At 51.8% G+C, this 22,221-nt stretch overlaps 1 protein-coding gene across 1 annotated transcript in view; it reads right to left on the bottom strand.

The window, feature by feature from the left end:
• LOC138489489 (zinc finger protein 345-like) overlaps positions 1-22,221 on the bottom strand; it is a 194,371-nt gene that overhangs the window by 67,650 nt on the left and 104,500 nt on the right. Inside the window, exon 6 of the mRNA XM_069617230.1 lies at positions 8,868-8,966. Within this exon, the coding sequence (XP_069473331.1) occupies positions 8,868-8,966 (99 nt within the window). The remainder of the gene's footprint in view (positions 1-8,867; positions 8,967-22,221) is intronic.

Below are 22,221 nucleotides of genomic sequence, written 5' to 3'. Positions count from 1 at the left end.
AGCCACATCCAGCGAGTGCGAAGTCCTCTCGGCCGGTGACGAAGGCGACGGAAAGATAACAGGTAAAACCAAGGGCTCATTGAGATGGAAATCCGACGGCATCTTGGGCATGAAGGAGGGGTGCGTTTTCAGCACTACCCTTGTCCCGTGGAAAGTCAGGTATGGAGGCTTACAGGAGAGGGCCTGGATCTCTCCCACTCGTCGTGCGGAGGTGATGGCCACAAGAAACACTATCTTCCACGAAAGGAACTTCAACGGTGCCGAGTGTAGCGGCTCAAATGGCGGCCCCATGAGCCTGCTCAGCACCACGTTGAGCTACCAGGCCGGGGCCGGACCCTTCACCGGTGGGAATGACTGGAACAGTCCTTTCATGAACTCCTTCACCAGGCGGTTGGACCATAGTGATGACCGCCCCAGAGTTCTGGTTGTTAGGCAAAATCCTGTGCAGTTCCCTTAGGGGGCACTGCAAAAAGATTAAGACTACAGGTGTTGGCAGTAAACCCAAATGGTAGCAGTCTGCACCACCCAGATTTACCTGGTAGCTGTGGCTGAGCAGTCAGACTTCTCTCAAGAAGAGTTAGGCAGTATATAGAGCATAGACATTAGGTACAAAAAGACAGTAGCACAAGCAAACACTGACCAGAGCTTTGGTATAAAAGTATATAATTATTTATTTAAAAACACACTTGTAAAAATACACTGGCACTTATGTCAAGCAAGTTCAAACACAGTCACTAGAAGTATATACACCTCCCTGATTAAATTATTCGAAAAGTCTAAGTTGAGACACCACTTATTTGCAAAACAGAGGTGAGCGTGTAACGTTAGATGGCACTCCAATAATTCAGTTTAAAAATGGAGAGAAAAGGCAGAGTTTGGAAATATCACAATACCAACACTTTTAAGGAACCACAGCAAGTCAAGAAAGGAAGGGTCTACTGTAGAGCAAAAAGTGCATAGGCCAGGCCCACTCTTGGAGAGAGCAAGGCGGAATGTGCCCAACATCACACAGTGGAAATGCACTTAAAGTCTTTGTAGAAAAGTCAAAAAGGAGTAGGAATACTTCAGAAAGGCAAGGTTAGCAGGTCTGGGGCCAACCCAGTATAGAGGACAAGGATTTAGGGGACACCTTGAGCACTCTGTAGAAAGGGAGGCCAGGCAGGACACAGTACCTTAAGCGGGAAGGAGGCTCCAGCGGAGGCAGTTGTTCCTGGCAGTGGTTGCAGCTCGGTGTTCCAGTCAGAGGAAGAGAGGATCTCGTCGTAGAGGAAGTTTGGAGTCGTTGCACTGCCCAGGGATGAAACCAGCCACAGAGTTTCCGATTAAAAGGTGCGGTCCTTTTATTCGCGGTCAAAAGTGGTGAGCTTGGCTATCTGGCCGGCGGGGTGCTTGGCACGGGCGATTCGACCAAGGAACGCTTCTGGGAGCGAAAGAAGGTGAACTGGTTGTTCCTATCAGCTCTAAGGGGGACAGACTCTCCAGATGAAGATCTTCCTTGTCGTTGGAAAGTGGTGAGTTTGTGCAGCAGGGCTTCACCGGTGGTGTCGTCGGGTTGCAGGTGGCTCAGCTTCTTCCTCGTCGGATTCTTAGGTCCTGTGGCGACTTCTGAAGTTCCAGTCCCAAAGGCCTGCTTTTATGCAGAAAACCCCCATTCATTCAGCCTAGCTGTCAATCACACATGCTAAGTGGTGAGCCGGGCGGCTCACCACTGGGCCAATCAGAAGAGAGTGCGACTTGGGTTGCAGAGGCAATGCAGTCCAGGGTGCCTAAACCCCCCTCCAACCCTCCTAAGGAACCCAGACAGAGTGGCACCACTTGGAGGGCTTCTGTGGAGAAGCCCGCCAAAATAGTGGAACAGAGGGCTCGACCTTTGTTGGAGTCACAGAGACGGACACAAACACCATTTTGGAACCGAGTTCTGGCAAAAAGACCCAACCAGGGAATTGATATTAAATAAATAAACCGGCGGTATCTTTAACATTGCACCAAAAAGTTGTGCGTTTAAAAGCAATGGGAAAATCCCATAGAGAATATTCCGAAGGAATATTTTGCGTGGTAACCACTGCCACCAGCCAGAAACTCGACAAGGGGGGACTGGACAGTGCCCCCTTGAAAACAGACCCAGCGGCAATCGAATTACCCCTACCCAGTACTTCCACAATATGATGGTTTGTACTGGTTCTGTTCACAGATTTGGACTAGTAAAGCCAATGGTGACTTTACATGCCCTGGGAGACAGTAGGCAGTCCCAGGGTATGGAGTCTATGTTTGGGGGTCACTATGACACCCCTGTGTTACTGCACTGAGGGTGCTGTGTAACACACATAGGAAAACAGATGATGCCCTATGGAGTAAAAAGAGGTTACCCCATAGCACATGAACACATACAAAGCCAAAGGTACATCTCAAATCATGCCTAAGAGTGGGAGGAAAAGAGTCTCACTCTTAGCAGGAGAAAAAAATAACCCCAAAAATCCAGCAAAGCTGCTGGGGGACTCACTAGGTTTGGGAAATTAGCCTTTACAGAGAATTCTCCTTAACACTGGTGTAGCGGGAAATCGCCGCTAGATGGATCTTGATGGAGGCATGAGCTAGCCCTGCCTTGGCCAGCGACAATAGGTACTGCAGCACTTGAGGGGCCGTAATCCGCAGAGGGTTAATCTTCTGTGCACGGCACCAGACACAGAACCTCTTCCATTTGTGTCCATAGCACTTGAGAGTCGAGGACGCCCTGGGCTTTGCAAGCACCTCCTTGCAGTCCGCTGGGATATCGTACCCTCCAAACTCTAGCGCTGCAGGAGGCAGGCCTTCAAGTTTAGCGACCCCGGGTCGTGGTGGAGGATGGCGCCCCCTTCACTGGCGAGAAGATCCGCGTCCGTCGGCAGCTTGATCGGGGGGGACGCTGACATGTCCAGAAGGTCCGGGAACCAGATCTGCCTCGGCCACGCCGGTGCAACGAGGATCATCCTGCACCGGGACCGTCTTGAGTTGGTTGATGAGTCGCAGTAGCAACGGCAACGGTGGGAACGCATACAGGAATAGGCCGTCCCACGGGAAAGAGAAGGCATTGCCCATGCTCCCCGGCTGGGGAAACCTGCTGGCGAACCTCCGGCACTTGGTGTTCGTCGCCGTTGCGAATAGGTCGATCTGGGGATTGCCCCATCGTTGGAATAGGAGATCCACTTGATCCTGCCACAGTTCCCAATCGTGGCACGAGCGCAGCTCCCTGCTGAGTGAGTCAGCAATGGTGTTCTTTATTCCTGCCAGGTGGAAGGGTACCAGAAACATCCCGTGGGCGACGGCCCAGTGCCACAGATCCTGGGCCTCCTTGGATAGGGCTGGGGATCTGGTGCCTCCCTGTTTCCGGATGTAGAACATCGTGGTGGTGTTGTCGAAGATCCTTACCACCTTGCCCTTGAGGGATGGAAGGAACAACCTGAGGGCCCAGAACACGGCTCGGAGCTCCAGGACATTGATGTGCAGTGACCTCTCCTCTGGAAGCCAAAGGCCTCTTGCGTGGAGATCTCCGGTGTGCGCTCCCCATCCCTCCAGGGAGGTGTCCGTTGTCACCGTCTCCTGATGTGCCGGGGTCTGGAAGCCCATGCCCACCGCCAGATGCGTGCGGGTGCCCCACTACCAGATCGCTTGCTGGAAGGTCTCGTTGAGCGAGATCCTGTCTTCGAAGGTGCCCGCCGCTTGCATCCAACGGGCGTCGAGGAACTCTTGCACTGGCCGCATCCGCAGCCTGCACAGGTGCACGAGGTAGATGCACGAGGACATCATGCCGAGCAGGGACTTGATGGACCTCACCCTGGCCGCGTCCATGGTTGACAGTCGTTGCACCTTGCCCAAGATGGCCTTCGTCCTTTCCTCCGACGGAGAAGCCAATCGCGCCACTGTGTCGAGCCTGGCTCCCAGGAACAGGGCGACTTGCGATGGTACCAAGTGGGATTTTGCGAAGTTGATCGAGAATCCCAGATCTGTGAGCAGTTGGATGGTCTTTGCTGTGTGCACGACGGCGAGTTCTCTTGTCTTCGCTCGGATGAGCCAATCGTCCAGGTAGGGGTAGAGGTGGATCCCCTGCAGGCGCAGCCGTGCCGCCACTGGTACTAGGCACTTGGTGAACACCCGGGGGGCCGACTTCAATCCGAAAGGAAGGGCCTTGAACTGATAGTGTCGCCCTTGGACCACGAATCGCAGGAACTTTCGATGTCCTTTTAGAATGGGGATGTGAAAGTAGGCATCCTCCAAGTCCAGCGACGATAGGAAGTCGCCTTCCTCCAGCTGTTCCAGCACGTGCTGGAGGGTGACCATCCGGAACTTCTGGGACTTGATGTACTTGTTTAGACGACGAAGGTCAAGCAGGGGCCGCCATCCGCCAGTCTTTTTCCTTACGAGGAAGTAGCAAGAGTATACGCGGAGCCCCGGAGCCTCTTTGGGACGAGTTTGATGGCTCCCTTTTTTAGCATCGCACGTACCTCCAGTAGGAGTTGAGGGACGTGGTTTTCCTTCCTGGCCACAGGTGGAATACGGGGGCACTTAGAAATTCCAGAGTGTGCCCGCGGGCCAGGGCATCCAGCACCCAACGGTCGGTGGAGATGGACTCCCACACGCTGACGAATCTCGCCAGCCGGCCTCCCACTGAGGTGCTCAGGTGGGGGCCCGACGCTACGGCCGGTTCAGTCCTGCTTGGCCGCAGCCTTGCTGCCTTGGCCTCCTTGACGATGATGACGAGATCCTCCTGTCTTGCCGCGTCCTCTGTAAGCCTCTTGCGACGAGGAGCAGGCAGCCTGGCAGTACGATGAGGAGCCGCTGCCAAATCCTTTGGTGGCAACTTGCTTGCCTCCGGTGTTCCGAAAGGACGGCTGTCGCTGATGAAGGACACCTAAGGCCCGAGCAGTCTCTGTGTCTGCCTTGATGGCCTGCAGTGAATCGTCTACTGTCTTGCCAAACAGGTTGTTCCCGTCAAAGGGCATGTCCAGAACCCTGGTCTGAACGCCCTGGCGGAAATCGGTCCCTTGAGCCAGCCGTGCCGACAGAGGCAAACGCTGTTGCCCATCTGGCAAAATCCGGTGTCAGCAATATCCATGGCCACCGTAATGGCGTGGTCCGAGGCCACTTCGCCTTCCTGTAGGATCTCCAGGGCCTCAGTCCTCTTGTCGTCTGGGAGGAAGTCCAGCAGGGGAGCGATCTTAAACCACAGCTCCCTGTCGTACCGTGCCACAATCGCGAGGGCGTTGGCCGATTTAATCGTCGTCGCCACAGACGAGATGACCCGTTGTCCCATGGTGTCCAGTTTCTCCCCCTCGCTGCCGGCGGGGAAGTCAAAGTTGAAGTCGTCGCCCCTGCCGCTTTCTTCTTGGCTGCTGCCGAGACGACCGAATCCGGGGACGGCTGAGCCCTAAGGCACATGGGGCAGAATCAGGGACCTGGTACTTCTTCTTGTACTGGTCTCTCTTAGCAGGAGCCATGGAAGGTTCTTCAGGAGCGTCAGCCCTTTGTCCCAGATGTCGTCCAGTAATGGAAAAGAGAGGACCGTCTTCCTTTTGGCCTCACGCCGTTGGTAGAGGAACCCTTCCTTCTTCTGCTCTTCGGGGCAGAGCTGGAAAAGCTCGGATGCCCTGGTGATCATGGCATGGAAGGAGCCAATTTCGTCGGGCATGGAGGCCCGAGGGGGTGGTGAAGGAAGGTCCATTCCGTCGTCACCACCGTCGTCATCTGTCCCCGTCGTCGATGTCTCTGTTCCCGTCTCATCCCTCGGAACAGGGGAAGGAGATGAAGGCTGTGAAGGCTGGAAGGGAGGGCGAGGATGAATTCTCCTCCGCTTGCTTGGTGGACTTTCCGACGGTCCAGGCTCTGCTGGATTGTCCGTAGGGAGTAAGGGCAACCTTGTCCTTATCTCCGTACACAATGCCTGAATCGCCATGAAGATCGCCCCCGAGTTGTCTTGTGGCATAGGCACCGGCTGCGACAGGAGCGACGGTTGGGGAGCAGACTCTGACCCCTCCATGGCTCTCGGTTCCTCATCGGCACCGCCGTCGCTTTCTTCGTCCGACTCGTCGGGAACCCTCCCATATGACCGGGCCTCCTCGAACTTCTTGTTCAGGACCTTTGCAACGCCTGCCAGATCCTCTTCAGAGGCTGAATCTGTGTCCGTAATGGCCACCGGGCCCCCCCCCTCTTTTTGTGCCTGGGGTTTCACGGGGTTCTTATCGATGGGCTGAAAAGAGGATTCCCTCCGCGGTGGCAGGGAAACTCTAGGCCCCGAGGTCGCCTTCACGACTTTAGGCGCGCCTGAGGCCTTCACCTTGGGGGGAGGGTCACTGCCTCGGTTGTCTCCGTCGGGATCGACCGGGACTTCTCCCAAAGCTTACCCGGGTTCTCCGACTTTCTCTTCCTCGAGCCAGAGCGTTGGCTCGTGGTTGATAGCGTCGGTGATAATGCGCCCTGCCTGGCAGCCGAGGAGCCCGACCGATCGGCACTCCCGGTGCCCGCGGTCTCGCGGTGCTTTGCCTTCTGTTGGGCCCCCTTCGCCGGGGTGGCCTCAAAGGTCTTAGAAGACCGCTCGGACTTCTTCTTCTTCTCACCTGCCGCTGGGCTTTTCCCTTCCAGCCAGTTGGTGAGGCGGACAGGACGATCCCTCATAGTCCATTCGGACATGTTCTTGCAAAACGCACAGTCCTTTTCCACGTGCGTTTTGTCTTCGTGAAGGCAGTAGAGACATCGGGAATGCTCATCGTCCTTGAAAACCTTTTGTAATCCGCATCCAGGGCAGCTTCTGAACACCTTGGATCCGGGCGTCGTGTTTCCTTTGTCCTGGGCCATGTCACGCGGGGTAGGCCTCAAAGATCTTCCAGAAGCCTCAGAGAAGTGAAACTCAATGAAATCTCACCCTTGAGGGGCGTTGAAAATTCCGAAACAGGTCTCCATTGATCGGAAGTAGAAATGGTGGAGCTTGAGGCTCGATTGACCGAAAAAAAAGAGGTTAAACTCTTTGAAAAATCGCAAAACGCAGTAAAAGCTCGAGAGCTATAGCACGAGGACTCCCAACACTTGAACGTGCGGTAAAAATCTGAAGATGGCTGCCAGAGGAGGGGCTTAGGTAGAGGGCAGTCATTGGCTGGGGGCAGTATGACCCAGAGACCAGTGATTGGTTAATAGGAGAAAGACAGTTCAGAAACAAAACTGAAACTGATTTTTTCTGTACCGAGGATTCCCAGCCTGACGACGGGGAATATTCATGAGCATGTGAATCCAAGCTGGAGAAATGTAGTGTCCCAGGATTTGACCCCCCCTCCCTACTGCTCTGCCAGATCAGACATGCGGTACATGTAGTGTCCCAGGATTTGACCCCCTCCCTACTGCTCTGCCACATCAGACATGCGGTACATGTACTGTCCCAGGTTTTGACCCCCTCCCTACTGCTCTGCCAGATCAGACATGCAGTGCATTTAGTGTCCCAGGATTTGACCCCTTCTCTACTGCTCTGCCAGATCAGATATGCAGTACATGTAGTGTCCCAGGATTGGACCCCTTCTCTACTGCTCTGCCAGATCAGACATGCAGTACATGTAGTGTCCCAGGATTGGACCACCTCCCGACTGCTCTGCCAAATCAGACATGCGGTGCATGTAGTGTCCCAGAATTTGACCCCCTCCCTACTGCTCTGCCAGATCAGACATGCGGTACATGTTGTGTCCCAGGATTTGACTCCTGCCTACTGCTCTGCCAGATCAGACATGCAGTGCATGTAGTGTCCCAGGATTTGACCCCTTCTCTGCTGCTCTGTCAGATCAGACGTGCGGTACATTTAGTGTCCTTGGATGTGAACCCCCTCCCTGCTGCTCTCCAGATCAGACGTGCGGTACATGTAGTGTCCCAGGATTTGACTCCCTCCCTACTGCTCTGCCAGATCAGACATGCAATGCATGTAGTGTCCCAGGATTTGACTCCCTCCCTACTGCTCTGCCAGATCAGACATGCAATGCATGTAGTGTCCCAGGAGTTGACCCCCTCACTACTGCTCTGCAAGATCAGACATGCAGTACATGTAGTGCCCCAGGATTTGACCCCCCTCCCTACTGCTCTGCCCCATGAGACGTGTGATACGGGCAGTACTCCAGGACTCGACCCACCACCAGGCGCTCTGTCAGATCAGACATGCGGCACATATAGTGTCCCAGGATTTGACCCCCTCCCGACTGCTCTGCCAGATCAAACATGTGGTGCATGTAGTGTTCCAGCACTAGACCCACACCCAGGCACGCTGCCAGAACAGACATGCAGTACATGTAGTGTCCCAGGATGTAACCCCCTCCCTACTGCTCTGCCAGATCAGACATGCGGCACATGTAGTATTCCAGCACTAGGCCCACACCCAGGGGCTCTGCCAGATCAGACTTGCAGCACGGGTAGTGTTCCTGCATAAAGCCTGCTTCCCGCAGCTTTGCCCCATGGGACATTGTACGGGCAGTGTTCCAGGACTAGGCCTGCTTCCAGGCACTCTGCTTGATCAGATACGTGGTTGGGGCAGCCTTGCAGGTTTAGGTTCAATCGCTGTTGCTCTGCTGGATGAGACTTTGAACATGGCTAGAGTTCCCGGTTTAGTTGGGGCCAATCTTTTTGCACCTACCCCTGGAATCTTCCCAATTTGTAATTGGGGCGAATGCTTATACCTTGTAGTTTAAATTGTCCCGGATAAGCAGCTGTGCTCATGAAATGAGAAGGATAACACTGTGAAAGATTTTCAAGCAGCATCAAAGATTCCCACATGCTTTAACAACACAGAAATCAAACAGCATCTAAATATGCAATGGGTGGCACAGGGACACTGGAATACTTTGAGCAGGTAAGTCCTTTCTACTCACCTGCAGGACCTGCAGTCTCTGATTCATAGGGTTCCATGGAATAGGCGTCAGTCTCGTCTTTAATGCACACTGTGTCCATGGCTGTGATCCCGGCGTGTCCTGTAATCACAAGGAGAGATTAGTCCAATGAAAGCAGAATAATAAATACTGTATGCTGATAATTGTGATCAGAAAAAAGCACCCGCAGGAATAACTATCTGAAAACAGGTAGTCTTCACCATGATCTACAGGCACTAATTAGTATACTATATGCTGATTTGTCGATTTATTATTCCATGTACATTGTAATCTTTAGGAATCCAACTGAATCCATGGCAACAGCCATGCAGCTGCAAACCCAGAGCCAGATGCTTAGTGAGTATTTGCTCCCCGGATCAGTATCCTGCCATGATCTGCTGTGCTACCTCCAAAACAACAACACAAAGGGAGGTGTAAGAGAAAGATTTAATTTATCCTGCTTTACAAGCACAAACTCTAAAATATAGGTATCAAACCTTTAACTAACACGCCAGAGCTTGTAGGCAGCAATCTATTTCAGGAAAGGGTACTAATTCCTCATGAACTCACTAAGAAGTGCTTTGTTATTGAGCGTCACTGGTGGTTTATGGAAAATTAAACTTAGCACCAGTCCAATTTGGTATCAAAAATATAAATTTGTATTAATCTAAATATCAGATAAAATTAGGTTTTAAGAGACAAAACATATTCAATTGTTTGTCAAACAGTAGATGGTTGTACATTGAGCAGACAGATATTGTAAAGAAATAATCGTAGAGGTGGAAATTCACTGTACTCCACAAAAAATTGTGAAAATTAAGTCAACACAAATTTATAATCGGAGAGTAAATATTAATATTCAGTTTTCTCATACCGAACTAAAGTTGTTACACTCAAAGTCAAACCAATTCATACACGTTCATCCCAACATGTTTCATTCCTCACACTCTATTAACACAATAAAAACAGGGAAATTCATCAGGGGAGCCCTGTCTGTTCTTTGTCAACAGCATACAAAGTCAAAATGGCCAAAGAGATGGTTGTTCTTGTCTACAGCCAGAAGACCGATCCGGGCCGCTAAGAGGTCCAATATCGATTCTTTGGTGGTCTCGTTTCATTCGAGTCAGACAAGAGTCTGCATTGAGCTAACAGTCAACGTTAGGAGCGCAGATTGAGAAACCCGAAGTGGATTCTCACCGAAATGTGACTAATTTCGAACAGAAGTCCAATGATTACCAATTAGATTGGTCTTCTAACAGAACGGCTCAGAGGCATAATAGCATCAGTTTCTATCTCTGCTCAGGTCCTAGGACGCCGTTCTCTCTCCCTCACGACAGACGATGTACTACCTCCAAAGCAAGCAGGTACTATTGATATATTACCCAGAATAGCACCATAGCCCCTATAGAAAGGGCTGTATACAATCACTGTCTCTCTGGGAACCTATAGGGGAAAGGTCCCCAAATCAGCAATTGCGTACAATCGTCCAGTAGAGGGGCAGGGGCTGCTGATGAGGATCCAATGAGAATGGAAAACACCTAGTTCTGAACTCCAGCAACAACCACCACTACTACCAGGTATCCCCATTTCTCAAATGAGCTCTGGAAAGAGGGACATTCCTGATCTATTGGAGGTTGCAAGACTGGTCCACGATCGAGGAGAGAAAGAAGAGGCCCTACATCCTGCTTTGTCTCTGATCTCATTCTCCTCTCACATATTGAATTAATTCTCCACTGTGACCTTCACCACTTGTTCCTCTGTCCTTTTCTCCTTACTCCTTTCATCTTTGAGTTTTACGCAGCCCTTGTGTCATTTTCCTCCTCCTCTCCTCTCACTCTTTATCTTGCCTTTTCCTCCAGCTCCTCTATCTATTGCTCTACTCTCTTCCTTTCTCTCTACTGCTCTCACCTCTTCCTTTCCGTCTTCAGCGCTCCCTACTCCCTTCTGTCTACTGCTCTCCCCTCTTCCCTTCTGTCTACTGCTCTCCCCCTCTTCCCATCTGTCTACTGCTCTCCCCTCTCAAGTTCTGTTTACTGGCCTCCCCATCTTCCCTTCTTTCTATTGCCCTCCCTCTTCCCCTCTGTCTACTGATCTCCCCTCTTCCCTTCTGTTCACTGCTCTCCCCTCTTTCTTCCGTCTACTGCTCCCCCTCTTCTCCTCTGTCTACTACTCTCCCTTTCTGTCTACTACTCTCCCCTTCTTTCTACTGGTCTCCCCTCTTCCCGTCTAATGCTCTCCTCTCTTCCCTTCGGTCTAGTGATCTCTCTTCTTCCTTACTGTCTACTGCTCTACCCTCTTTCCCTCTGTCTACTGCTCTCCCCTCTTCTCTTCTGTCTACTGCTCTCCCCTCTGTTCTCTCCTCTTCCCCTGTCTACTGGTCCCCCATCTTCTGTCTACAGCTCACCCCTCTTCCCTTTTGTCTACTGCTCTCCCCTCTTCCCTTCTTTCTGCTGCTCTCCCCTCTGTCTACTGGTCTCCCCTGTTCCCTCCTGTCTACTACTCTCCCCTTCATCTACTGCTCTCCCCACTTCCCTTCTGCCTAATGCTTTCCGCTCATCCCTTCTGTCCACTGCTCTCCCATCTTTCCCTCTGTCTACTGCTCTCCCCTCTTCCCTTCTGTCTACTGCATTCCCCTCCTCTCTACTGGTCTCCCTTCTTCGCTTCTGCCTACTGCTCTCCCCTCTTTCTACGGCTCTTCCCTTCTATCTACTGCTCTCCCTCCCCTTCTGTCTACTGCTCTCCCCTCTTTCCTTCTGTCTACTGCTCTCCCCTCTTCCCTTCCGTCTACTGCTCTCTCCTTCCCACCTGTCTACAGCTGTCCCTCCCCTTCTGTCTACTGCTCTGCCCTCTTCCCTTCTGTCTACTGTTCTCCCCCTTCCCTTCTCTCTACTGTTCTCCCCCTTCCCTTCTCTCTTCTGCTCTGCCCTCTTCCCTTCTGTCTACTGTTCTCTCCCTTCCCTTTTCTTTTCTGCTCTCCCCTCTTCCCTTAAGTCTACTGCTTTCCCCCTTGCCTTCTGTCTATTGCTCTGCCGCCCCTTTTCCCTTCTGTCTACTGTTCTACCTCCCCATCTTCCCTTCTGTCTACTGGTCTCCCCTCTTCCCTTCTGTCTACTGCTCTCCCTCCCATCTTCCCTTCTGTCTGCTGCTCTCCCCTCTTCCCTTCTGTCTACTGCTCTCCCTCCCCATCTGTCTGCTGCTCGCCCCTCTTCCCTTCTCTCTACTGCTCTCCCCTCTTCCCTTCTGTCTACTGCTCTCCTTCCCTTCTTCCCATCTGTCTGCTGCTCTCCCCTCTTCACATCTGTCTACTGATCTCCCCTCTCTCCTTTTGTCTACTGCTCTCCTTCCCCTCTTCCCTTCTGTCTACTGATCTCCCCTCCTCCCTTCTGTCTAATGCTCTGCCCTCTTCCCTTCAGTCTACTGATCTCCCAGCTCCCCTTTTGTCTACTGCTCTGCCCTCTTCCCTTCTGCCTACTGGTCTCCCATCTCCCCTTCTGTCTACAACTCTCCCCTCTTCCCTTCCGTCTACTGCTCTCCCCCTTCCCACCTGTCTACTGCTGTCCCTCCCCTTCTGTCTACTGCTCTGCCCTCTTCCCTTCTGTCTACTGCGTTCCCCTCCTCTCTACTGGTCTCCCTTCTTTGCTTCTGCCTACTGCTCTCCCCTCTTCCCCTCTGCCTACTGCTCTCCCCTCTTTCTACGGCTCTTCCCTCTTCCCTTCTGTCTACTGCTCTCCCTCCTCTTCTGTCTACTGCTCTCCCCTCTTTCCTTCTGTCTACTGCTCTCCCCTCTTCCCTTCTGTCTACTGCTCTCCCCTCTTCCCTTTCGTCTACTGCTCTCCCCCTTCCCACCTGTCTACTGCTGTCCCTCCCCTTCTGTCTACTGCTCTGCCCTCTTCCCTTCTGTCTACTGCTCTCCCCTTCCCTTCTATCTTCTGCTCTCACCTTCCCTTCTCTCTTCTGCTCTCCCCTATTCCCTTTTGTCTACTGCTCTCCCCCTTCCCTTCTGTCTACTGATCTCCCGCCCCTCTTCCCTTCTGTCTACTGCTCTCCCTCCCCTCTTCCCTTCTGTCTACTGGTCTGCCCTCTTCCCTTCTGTCTACTGCTCTCCCTCCCATCTTCCCTTCTGTCTGCTGCTCTCCCCTCTTCCCTTCTCTCTACTGCTCTCCCCTCTTCCCTTCTGTCTACTGCTCTCCCTCCCCTCTTCCCAGCTGTCTGCTGCTCTCCCCTCTTCCCTTCTGTCTACTGATCTCCCCTCTCTCCTTCTGTCTACTGCTCTCCTTCCCCTCTTCCCTTCTGTCTACTGATCTCCCCTCCTCTCTTCTGTCTAATGCTCTCCCCTTTTCCCTTCGGTCTACTGCTCTCTGTTAGGATTAAGGGATGGTGCGTAAAAACATGCAGAAATGGGAAAATCTGGAGTAAAACTACAACTCCCAGCAGCACTTTCAGAAGGGTGTAGTCCTAGCCGTGCGCCCGTTGGAACAGCTGTGAACAATCAGCAAAAGCAATAAATGGGCAAGCGGCATACGGCAGGTGTGGCTTATTTTGTATCGGCAGCAGGAGACGTGCGTGTCAGGACTTCGGGATGCGGCGGCTGCAGCACGTTCTATGAAGGAGCTCAGACGATTGGCAGCGGCCGCGAGTGAACAGCAAACGCAGTGATTGTTGCGTCCGGGGCGGCTCACAGGCCTCCTGGACATGAGATAAGTACTGGTGAGAAGACCTGCGGGTCTCCCGGACTTCAGATAAGTGTTACACGAGTTTGTTTAGAAACTCGTTTCTTCTTTTCAATTGCGGATAATGTTGGATTTATTGCACAGCATTTCTTGTGTTCAGGTCTAAGTGCGGGTTGGAGTTTAACCCGTGCAGAACAAGGAAGGACTCTGCTGGGGGTGTAGGGAACTCTCTGCATTCCAAAGGGGATATGGTGCCTTCAGTTATGTTATCAAGTCCACGTTGCATGTCATGTTTTATGTTCATTGCTTATACGTGCCTGATGGCCATGTGTTCTTGTCTATCATTGTATTTAATGTCATTGTGATCAATGTGAGTACAACCAGTTTGGTAGATGGCAATCTACTTACATGTTGATATGAGACTAGTGCTGTCAGTCTGGCATCCCAGACTCAGATATACTGAATAAGGTGTATGTAAGCTTATGTTGCTAGTACCCTGTGGTTTCGACACGTATTAAGAGTTGTCAAGCCTTAGGGAGAGATATGTATGGTTTAGTATGAATGCTACGAGTACAGGGTGTTACAAGTAGAGACAGGTAGGGTGTTTTCCCTGCGGTTTCACCTCGTCCTATTCACTTTAGGTGTTCCCTCAACCTCTTTCCGGTGTTCCTATACTCCCCTACCCATCCACAACCTCTCCCTAACTCCTCTTCCCCCCACTGGCTGCCACGTGGTGTCCTGTTTATACTATCAGGCGCCTGTGCCAACCATGGGTGGAGGGTCGACTTTCATTCGGCTTCTGTGGTTCGGGAGTGTCGAATACTCTCCCCTCGCATTGACACTCTCGCTCCCCTCTTCCCTTCTGTCTACTGCTCTCACTCCCCTCTTCCCTTCTGTCTACTGCTCTGCCCACTTCCCTTCTGTCTACTGATCACCCCTCTCCCCTTCTGTCTACTGCTCTCCCCTCTTCCCTTCTGTCTACTGCTCTGCCCTCTTCCCTTCGGTCTACTACTCTCCCTCCCCTCTTCCCTTGTCTGCTGCTCTCCCCTCTCTCCTTCTGTCTACTGCTCTCCTTCCCCTCTTCCCTTCTGTCTATTGATCTCCCCTCCTCTCTTCTGTCTAATGCTCTCCCCTTTTCCCTTCTGTCTACTGCACTCCCTCCCCTCCTCCCTTCTGTCTACTGCTCTCCATCCCCTCTTCCCTTGTCTGCTGCTCTCCCCTCTTCCCTTCTGTCTACTGATTCCCCCCTCTCCCCTTCTGTCTACTGCTCTGCCCTCTTCCCTTCTGTCTACTGATCTCCCCTCTCCCCTTCTGTCTACTGCTCTCCCTCCCCTCTTCCCATCTGTCTGCTGCTCTCTCCCTTCCCTTCTATGTACTGCTCTCCCTCCCCTTCTGTCTACTGCTCTCCCCTCTTCCCTTCTGTCTACTGATTCCCCCCTCTCCCTTTCTGTCTGCTGCTCTCCCCTCTTCCCTTCTGTCTACTGCTCTGCCCTCTTCCCTTCTGTCTACTGCTCTGCCCTCTTCCCTTCTGTCTACTGATCTACCCTCTCCCCTTCTGTCTACTGCTCTACCCTCTTCCCTTCTGTCTACTGCTCTACCCTCTTCTCTCCTGTCTACTGCTCTCCCCTCTGTTCTCTCCTCTTCCCCTGTCTACTAGTCCCCCATCTTTTGTCTACTGCTCTCCATCCCCTCTTCCCTTGTCTGCTGCTCTCCCCTCTTCCCTTCTGTCTACTGATCTACCCTCTCTCCTTCGTCTACTGGTCTCCCCTCTTCCCTTCTACTACTCTCCCCTTCTGTCTACTGCTCTCCCCACTTCCCTTCTGCCTAATGCTTTCCGCTCGTCCCTTCTGTCCCTTCCGTTCACTGCTCTCCCATCTTTCCCTCTGTCTACTGCTCTCCCCTATTCCCTTCTGTCTACTGCGCTCCCCTCCTCTCTACTGCTCTCCCTTCTTCCCTTCTGCCTACTGCTCTCCCCTCTTCCCCTCTGCCTACTGCTCTCCCCTCTTTCTACGGCTCTTCCCCCTCCTGTCTACTGCTCTCCCTCCCCTTCTGTCTACTGCTCTCACCACTTCCCTTCTGTCTACTGCTCTTCCCTTCCCTTCTGTCTACTGCTCTCCCCTCTTCCCTTCCATCTACTGCTCTCCCCCTTCCCACCTGTCTACTGCTGTCCCTCCGCTTCTGTCTACAGCTCTCCCCCTTCCCTTCTGTCTACTACTCTCCCTCCCCTCTTCCCTTCTGTCTGCTGCTCTCCCCTCTTCCCTTCTGTCTACTGCTCCCCCTCCCCTCTTCCCTTCTATCTGCTGCTCTCCCCTCTTCCCTTCGGTCTACTACTCTCCCTCCCCTCTTCCCTTCTGTCTGCTGCTCTCCCCTCTTCCCTTCTGTCTACTGCTCTCCCTCCCCTCTTCCCTTCTATCTGCTGCTCTCCCCTCTTCCCTTCCTTCTACTGCTCTCCCTACCCTCTTCCCATCTGTCTGCTGCTCTCCCCTCTTCCCTTCTGTCTACTGATCTCCCCTCTCTCCTTCTGTCTACTGCTCTCCCTCCCCCTTTCCCTTCTGTCTACTGATCTCCCTCCCCTCTTGCCTTCTGTCTACTGCTCTCCCTCCCCTCTTCCCTTCTGTCTTCTGCTCTCCCCTCTTCCCTTCTGTCTACTGCTCTCCATCCCCTCTTCCCTTCTGTCTGCTGCTCTCCCTCCCCTCTTCCCTTCTGTCTACTGATCTCCCTCCCCTCTTCCCTTCTGTCTATTGCTCTCCCCCCCTCTTCCCTTCTGTCTATTGCTTTCCCTCCCCTCTTCCCTTCTGTCTATTGCTCTCCCTCCCCTCTTCCCTTCTGTCTACTGCTCTCCCTCCCCTCTTCCCTTCTGTCTACTGATCTCCCCTCTCCCCTTCTGTCTACTGCTCTCCCTCCCCTCTTCCCATCTGTCTGCTGCTCTCCCCCTTCCCTTCTATGTACTGCTCTCCCTCCCCTTCTGTCTACTGCTCTCCCCTCTTCCCTTCTGTCTATTGATTCCCCCCTCTCCCTTTCTGTCTGCTGCTCTCCCCTCTTCCCTTCTGTCTACTGCTCTGCCCTCTTCCCTTCTGTCTACTGCTCTGCCCTCTTCCCTTCTGTCTACTGATCTACCCTCTCCCCTTCTGTCTACTGCTCTACCCTCTTCCCTTCTGTATACTGCTCTCCCCTCTTCTCTCCTGTCTACTGCTCTCCCCTCTGTTCTCTCCTCTTCCCCTGTCTACTGGTCCCCCATCCTCTGTCTACTGCTCTCCATCCCCTCTTCCCTTGTCTGCTGCTCTCCCCTCTTCCCTTCCGTCTACTGAGCTACCCTCTCTCCTTCTGTCTACTGCTCTCCCCTCTTCCCTTCTACTACTCTCCCCTTCTGTCTACTGCTCTCCCCACTTCCCTTCTGCCTAATGCTTTCCGCTCGTCCCTTCTGTCCCTTCCGTCCACTGCTCTCCCATCTTTCCCTCTGTCTGCTGCTCTCCCCTATTCCCTTCTGTCTACTGCGCTCCCCTCCTCTCTAATGATCTCCCTTCTTCGCTTCTGCCTACTGCTCTACCCTCTTCCCCTCTGCCTACTGCTCTCCTCTCTTTCTACGGCTCTTCCCCCTCCTGTCTACTGCTCTCCCTCCCCTTCTGTCTACTGCTCTCCCCTCTTTCCTTCTGTCTACTGCTCTCACCACTTCCCTTCTGTCTACTGCTCTTCCCTTCCCTTCTGTCTACTGCTCTCCCCTCTTCCGTTCCATCTACTGCTCTCCCCCTTCCCACCTGTCTACTGCTGTCCCTCCGCTTCTGTCTACAGCTCTCCCCCTTCCCTTCTGTCTACTACTCTCCCTCCCCTCTTCCCTTCTGTCTGCTGCTCTCCCCTCTTCCCTTCTGTCTACTGCTCCCCCTCCCCTCTTCCCTTCTATCTGCTGCTCTCCCCTCTTCCCTTCGGTCTACTACTCTCCCTCCCCTCTTCCCTTCTGTCTGCTGCTCTCCCCTCTTCCCTTCTGTCTACTGCTCTCCCTCCCCTCTTCCCTTCTATCTGCTGCTCTCCCCTCTTCCCTTCCTTCTACTGCTCTCCCTACCCTCTTCCCATCTGTCTGCTGCTCTCCCCTCTTTCCTTCTGTCTACTGCTCTCCCCTCTCTCCTTCTGTCTACTGCTCTCCCTCCCCTTTTCCCTTCTGTCTACTGATCTCCCTCCCCTCTTCCCTTCTGTCTATTGCTCTCCCCCCCTCTTCCCTTCTGTCTATTGCTCTCCCTCCCCTCTTCCCTTCTGTCTATTGCTCTCCCTCCCCTCTTCCCTTCTGTCTACTGCTCTCCCTCCCCTCTTCCCTTCTGTCTACTGCTCCCCCTCCCCTCTTCCCTTCTGTCTTCTGCTCTCCCCTCTTCCCTTCTGTCTACTGCTCTCCCTCCCCTCTTCCCTTCTGTCTTCTGCTCTCCCCTCTTTCTACGGCTCTTCCCTCTTCCCTTCTGTCTACTGCTCTCCCTCCTCTTCTGTCTACTGCTCTCCCCTCTTTCCTTCTGTCTACTGCTCTCCCCTCTTCCCTTCTGTCTACTGCTCTCCCCTCTTCCCTTTCGTCTACTGCTCTCCCCCTTCCCACCTGTCTACTGCTGTCCCTCCCCTTCTGTCTACTGCTCTGCCCTCTTCCCTTCTGTCTACTGCTCTCCCCTTCCCTCTTCTGCTCTTCCCTTCCCTTCTCTCTTCTGCTCTCCCCTCTTCCCTTTTGTCTACTGCTGTCCCCCTTCCCTTCTGTCTACTGATCTCCCGCCCCTCTTCCCATCTGTCTACTGCTCTCCCTCCCCTCTTCCCTTCTGTCTACTGGTCTGCCCTCTTCCCTTCTGTCTACTGCTCTCCCTCCCATCTTCCCCTTCTGTCTGCTGCTCTCCCCTCTTCCCTTCTCTCTACTGCTCTCCCCTCTTCCCTTCTGTCTACTGCTCTCCCTCCCCTCTTCCCATCTGTCTGCTGCTCTCCCCTCTTCCCTTCTGTCTACTGATCTCCCCTCTCTCCTTCTGTCTACTGCTCTCCTTCCCCTTTTCCCTTCTGTCTACTGATCTCCCCTCCTCTCTTCTGTCTAATGCTCTCCCCTTTTCCCTTCGGTCTACTGCTCTCTGTTAGGATTAAGGGATGGTGCGTAAAAACATGCAGAAATGGGAAAATCTGGAGTAAAACTACAACTCCCAGCAGCACTTTCAGAAGGGTGTAGTCCTAGCCGTGCGCCCGTTGGAACAGCTGTGAACAATCAGCAAAAGCAATAAATGGGCAAGCGGCATATGGCAGGTGTGGCTTATTTTGTATCGGCAGCAGGAGACGTGCGTGTCAGGACTTCGGGATGCGGCGGCTGCAGCACGTTCTATGAAGGAGCTCAGACGATTGGCAGCGGCCGCGAGTGAACAGCAAACGCAGTGATTGTTGCGTCCGGGACGGCTCACACAACTCCCGGACATGAGATATGTGCTGGGGAGACTGTGTGAATATATTGGGCGGCGGCGGGCGGAGGTTCCTGGCTGCCAGTTACGGGCGGATTACTGTGGTGTCCGGGACGACCTGCGGGTCTCCCGGACTTCAGATAAGTGTTACACGAGTTTGTTTAGGAACTTGTTTCTTCTTTTCAATTGCGGATAATGTTGGATTTATTGCACAGCATTTCTTGTGTTCAGGTCTAAGTGCGGGTTGGAGTTTAACCGTGCAGAACAAGGAAGGACTCTGCTGGGGGTGTAGGGAACTCTCTGCATTCCAAAGGGGATATGGTGCCTTCAGTTATGTTATCAAGTCCACGTTGCATGTCATGTTTTATGTTCATTGCTTATACGTGCCTGATGGCCATGTGTTCTTGTCTATCATTGTATTCAATGTCATTGTGATCAATGTGAGTACAACCAGTTTGGTAGATGGCAATCTACTTACATGTTGATATGAGACTAGTGCTGTCAGTCTGGCATCCTAGACCCAGATATACTGAATAAGGTGTATGTAAGCTTATGTTGCTAGTACCCAGTGGTTTCGACACGTATTAAGAGTTGTCAAGCCTTAGGGAGAGATATGTATGGTTTGGTATGAATGCTACGAGTACAGAGTGTTACAAGTAGAGACAGGTAGGGTGTTTTCCCTGTGGTTTCCCCTCGTCCTATCCACTTTAGGTGTTCCCTCAACCTCTTTCTGGTGTTCCTATACACCCCTACCCATCCACAACCTCTCCCTAACTCCTCTTTTCCCCACTGGCTGCCACGTGGTGTCCTGTTTATACTATCAGGCACCTGTGCCAACCACGGGTGGAGGGTCGACTTTCATTCGGCTTCTGTGGTTCGGGAGAGAGTGTCGAATACTCTCCCCTCGCATTGACATAATAAGCCACCCACGCCAAATGGAAGCGACACCGTCGCCTTTAGCCGATGTGCTAAAGGCACTACAGGATATTCAGGTAGAGTTGGCACATGCTCGACAAGAGTTGGATAATCTAAAGACACAAGTTCAGAGTTTGGTAGCCCAGAGAACACCATTGGAGAGTAATCGGGCAACAGGAGCTTCTACTAGTCAAAACCCCACGGTAATTGTTCAACCTCCAAGTAGTGTTCCGCTGGCAGCACCAGAGCGTTTTGCGGGAGATCCCCAAAAATATATGATGTTTCTCACTCAATGTAGACTGCATTTTTTATGTAAACCTACAGCTTTTGAGACAATACAGGCAAGCACCGCGTTTGTAATCTCCTATTTAACTGGGGACGCCGCTGCTTGGGCTATGCCATTGGTACAAAAGGACGATCCGTTGTTATATAACTGGGATGGTTTTTTAGCGGAATTTGGCAGACTATTTGACGACGGGAGGTGTCGTTAGCTCAGGATAAGGAACTGTTGGGATTAAAACAAGGAACTGGGGACTTGGTCACCTATGTAACACAGTTTAATCGGCTGGTAATTGAAACAGAGTGGCCGGTGGCCAAGCAGACTGTTGTTTTATCAGGGGTTACGTGAGGAGTTTAAAGATGCCATTGCTCAAGTTGAGCCGCAACCCAGTACGTGTACGGCAATGATCGACTTGGCTTTATGTTTGGATCATAGGATGAATGAGAGAAAAGGGGACAAGAAAAGGCCAGAGGTAGTCCCCTTTGCACGATTGGATCGTGGGCGGGGAGGCAGGATGAGTGAAGTAGAGCCCATGCAGATTGGAAGTATAAGAGAGCCATTATCAGCAAGTGAAAAGGAACAACGTAAAATGAACAAGTTATGTCTTTATTGTGGGCAGGTGGGACATTTTATACGCACTTGTCCCAAAACTCCGCAGAAGAAGGTGGGAGGTGAAAAGAGTACCAAGGAAGCGGGAAAAGAGATGGGCCGACCTTATGGGGAACACAGGTGTCAGGCCCGAAAGATGTTTGGCAAATACAGTGGGGGGTAAAACTTCTCATTTTTACATTTTGGTAACATTATGTTTTTCGTGCACTAAACAAGAGGTGATGGCCATGGTTGATTCAGGGGCTACAGGTAATTTTTTGTAGATATTTCTTTTGCTAAACAGTTAGGATTGCCAGTAGTGGAGAAACTAAAGATGGAAGGTGTGCAATCGGTGGATGGGTCACCGTTAGTATCTGGGCCCATACGGAAAAAGAATCAAAGTTTGGAGATGATATGTGAATCAGGTCATAGGGAGGAAATCACATTTGATTTGATTACAGCCCCGCAGTTCAGATTGATTTTGGGCATGTCATGGTTGGTATTGCATAATCCTAGAATTGATTGGAGAAGACAACTATTGTGGTTTGAGGAGGAACATTGTCAGGGACATACAGTAGCAGAAGCAGGACCAGTCAAAGTGTTGACAGAGAGGGGATTGGACAACCAGATGGTGGGGGCTATGATTGGAGAGATTCCTCCACAGTATCAAGAGTTTGTTAAGGTGTTTGACAAAAGGGTGGCAGAACAATTACCTCCCCATAGATCTTATGATTGCGTTATCGAATTGGAAGAAGAAGCAAAATTGCCTTGCAGTAGGATTTACGCTCTTACAGAAAAAGAAAACCAGTATTTCCGTGACTATTTGGATGAGATGTTGGCTAAGGGGTTTATACGGCAGTCCACGTCCCCAGTCTCCTCACCATTGTTTTTTGTTCCTAAGAAGGAAGGAACTTTACGAACATGCATAGATTATCGTGCCTTAAATAAGATAACAATTAAGAACAGATTTCCCTTGCCATTGATTGCGGTTCGCTTGGATCAAGTGAGGACAGCCAAGATGTATACTAAGTTGGATTTGAGAGGAGCATATCACCTGATACAAGTTAAAGAGGGCGATGAGTGGAAAACCGCTTTCAAGACAACGTTTGGGTTGTTTGAGTATTTGGTTATGCCTTTTGGTTTATGTAATGCTCCAGCGGCTTTTCAGTTCTTTATGCAAGAGGTATTGCATGATTTCATTGATGTTTTTGTTATTGTTTATATTGACAATATTTTAATTTATTCAGACTCTCCAGAGCAACATGTACAACATGTACAAAAGGTATTGCAATGGTTGCAAGGGCATCAATTATGTGTTAAATTGGAGAAATGTGCCTTCCATGTGACTCAAGTAGAGTTTTTGGGTTTTATTTTGACTGCAACAGGAATTGTGATGGATCCCAAGAAAGTGCAGGCCGTAAGGGATTGGCCATCACCACAATGCACATTCTGTCGTTTTTGGGGTTTGCCAACTTTTACAGAAGATTCATTGGCAATTTCTCGGA

The sequence above is a fragment of the Ambystoma mexicanum genome, chromosome 9, assembly GCF_040938575.1.
Source record: "Ambystoma mexicanum isolate Mex_15411 chromosome 9, UKY_AmexF1_1, whole genome shotgun sequence".
In the NCBI taxonomy this organism is placed as follows: Eukaryota; Metazoa; Chordata; class Amphibia; order Caudata; family Ambystomatidae; genus Ambystoma; species Ambystoma mexicanum.
Note: the sequence above shows the minus strand (reverse complement) of the source record. Positions and strands in the feature narration are given on the sequence as shown.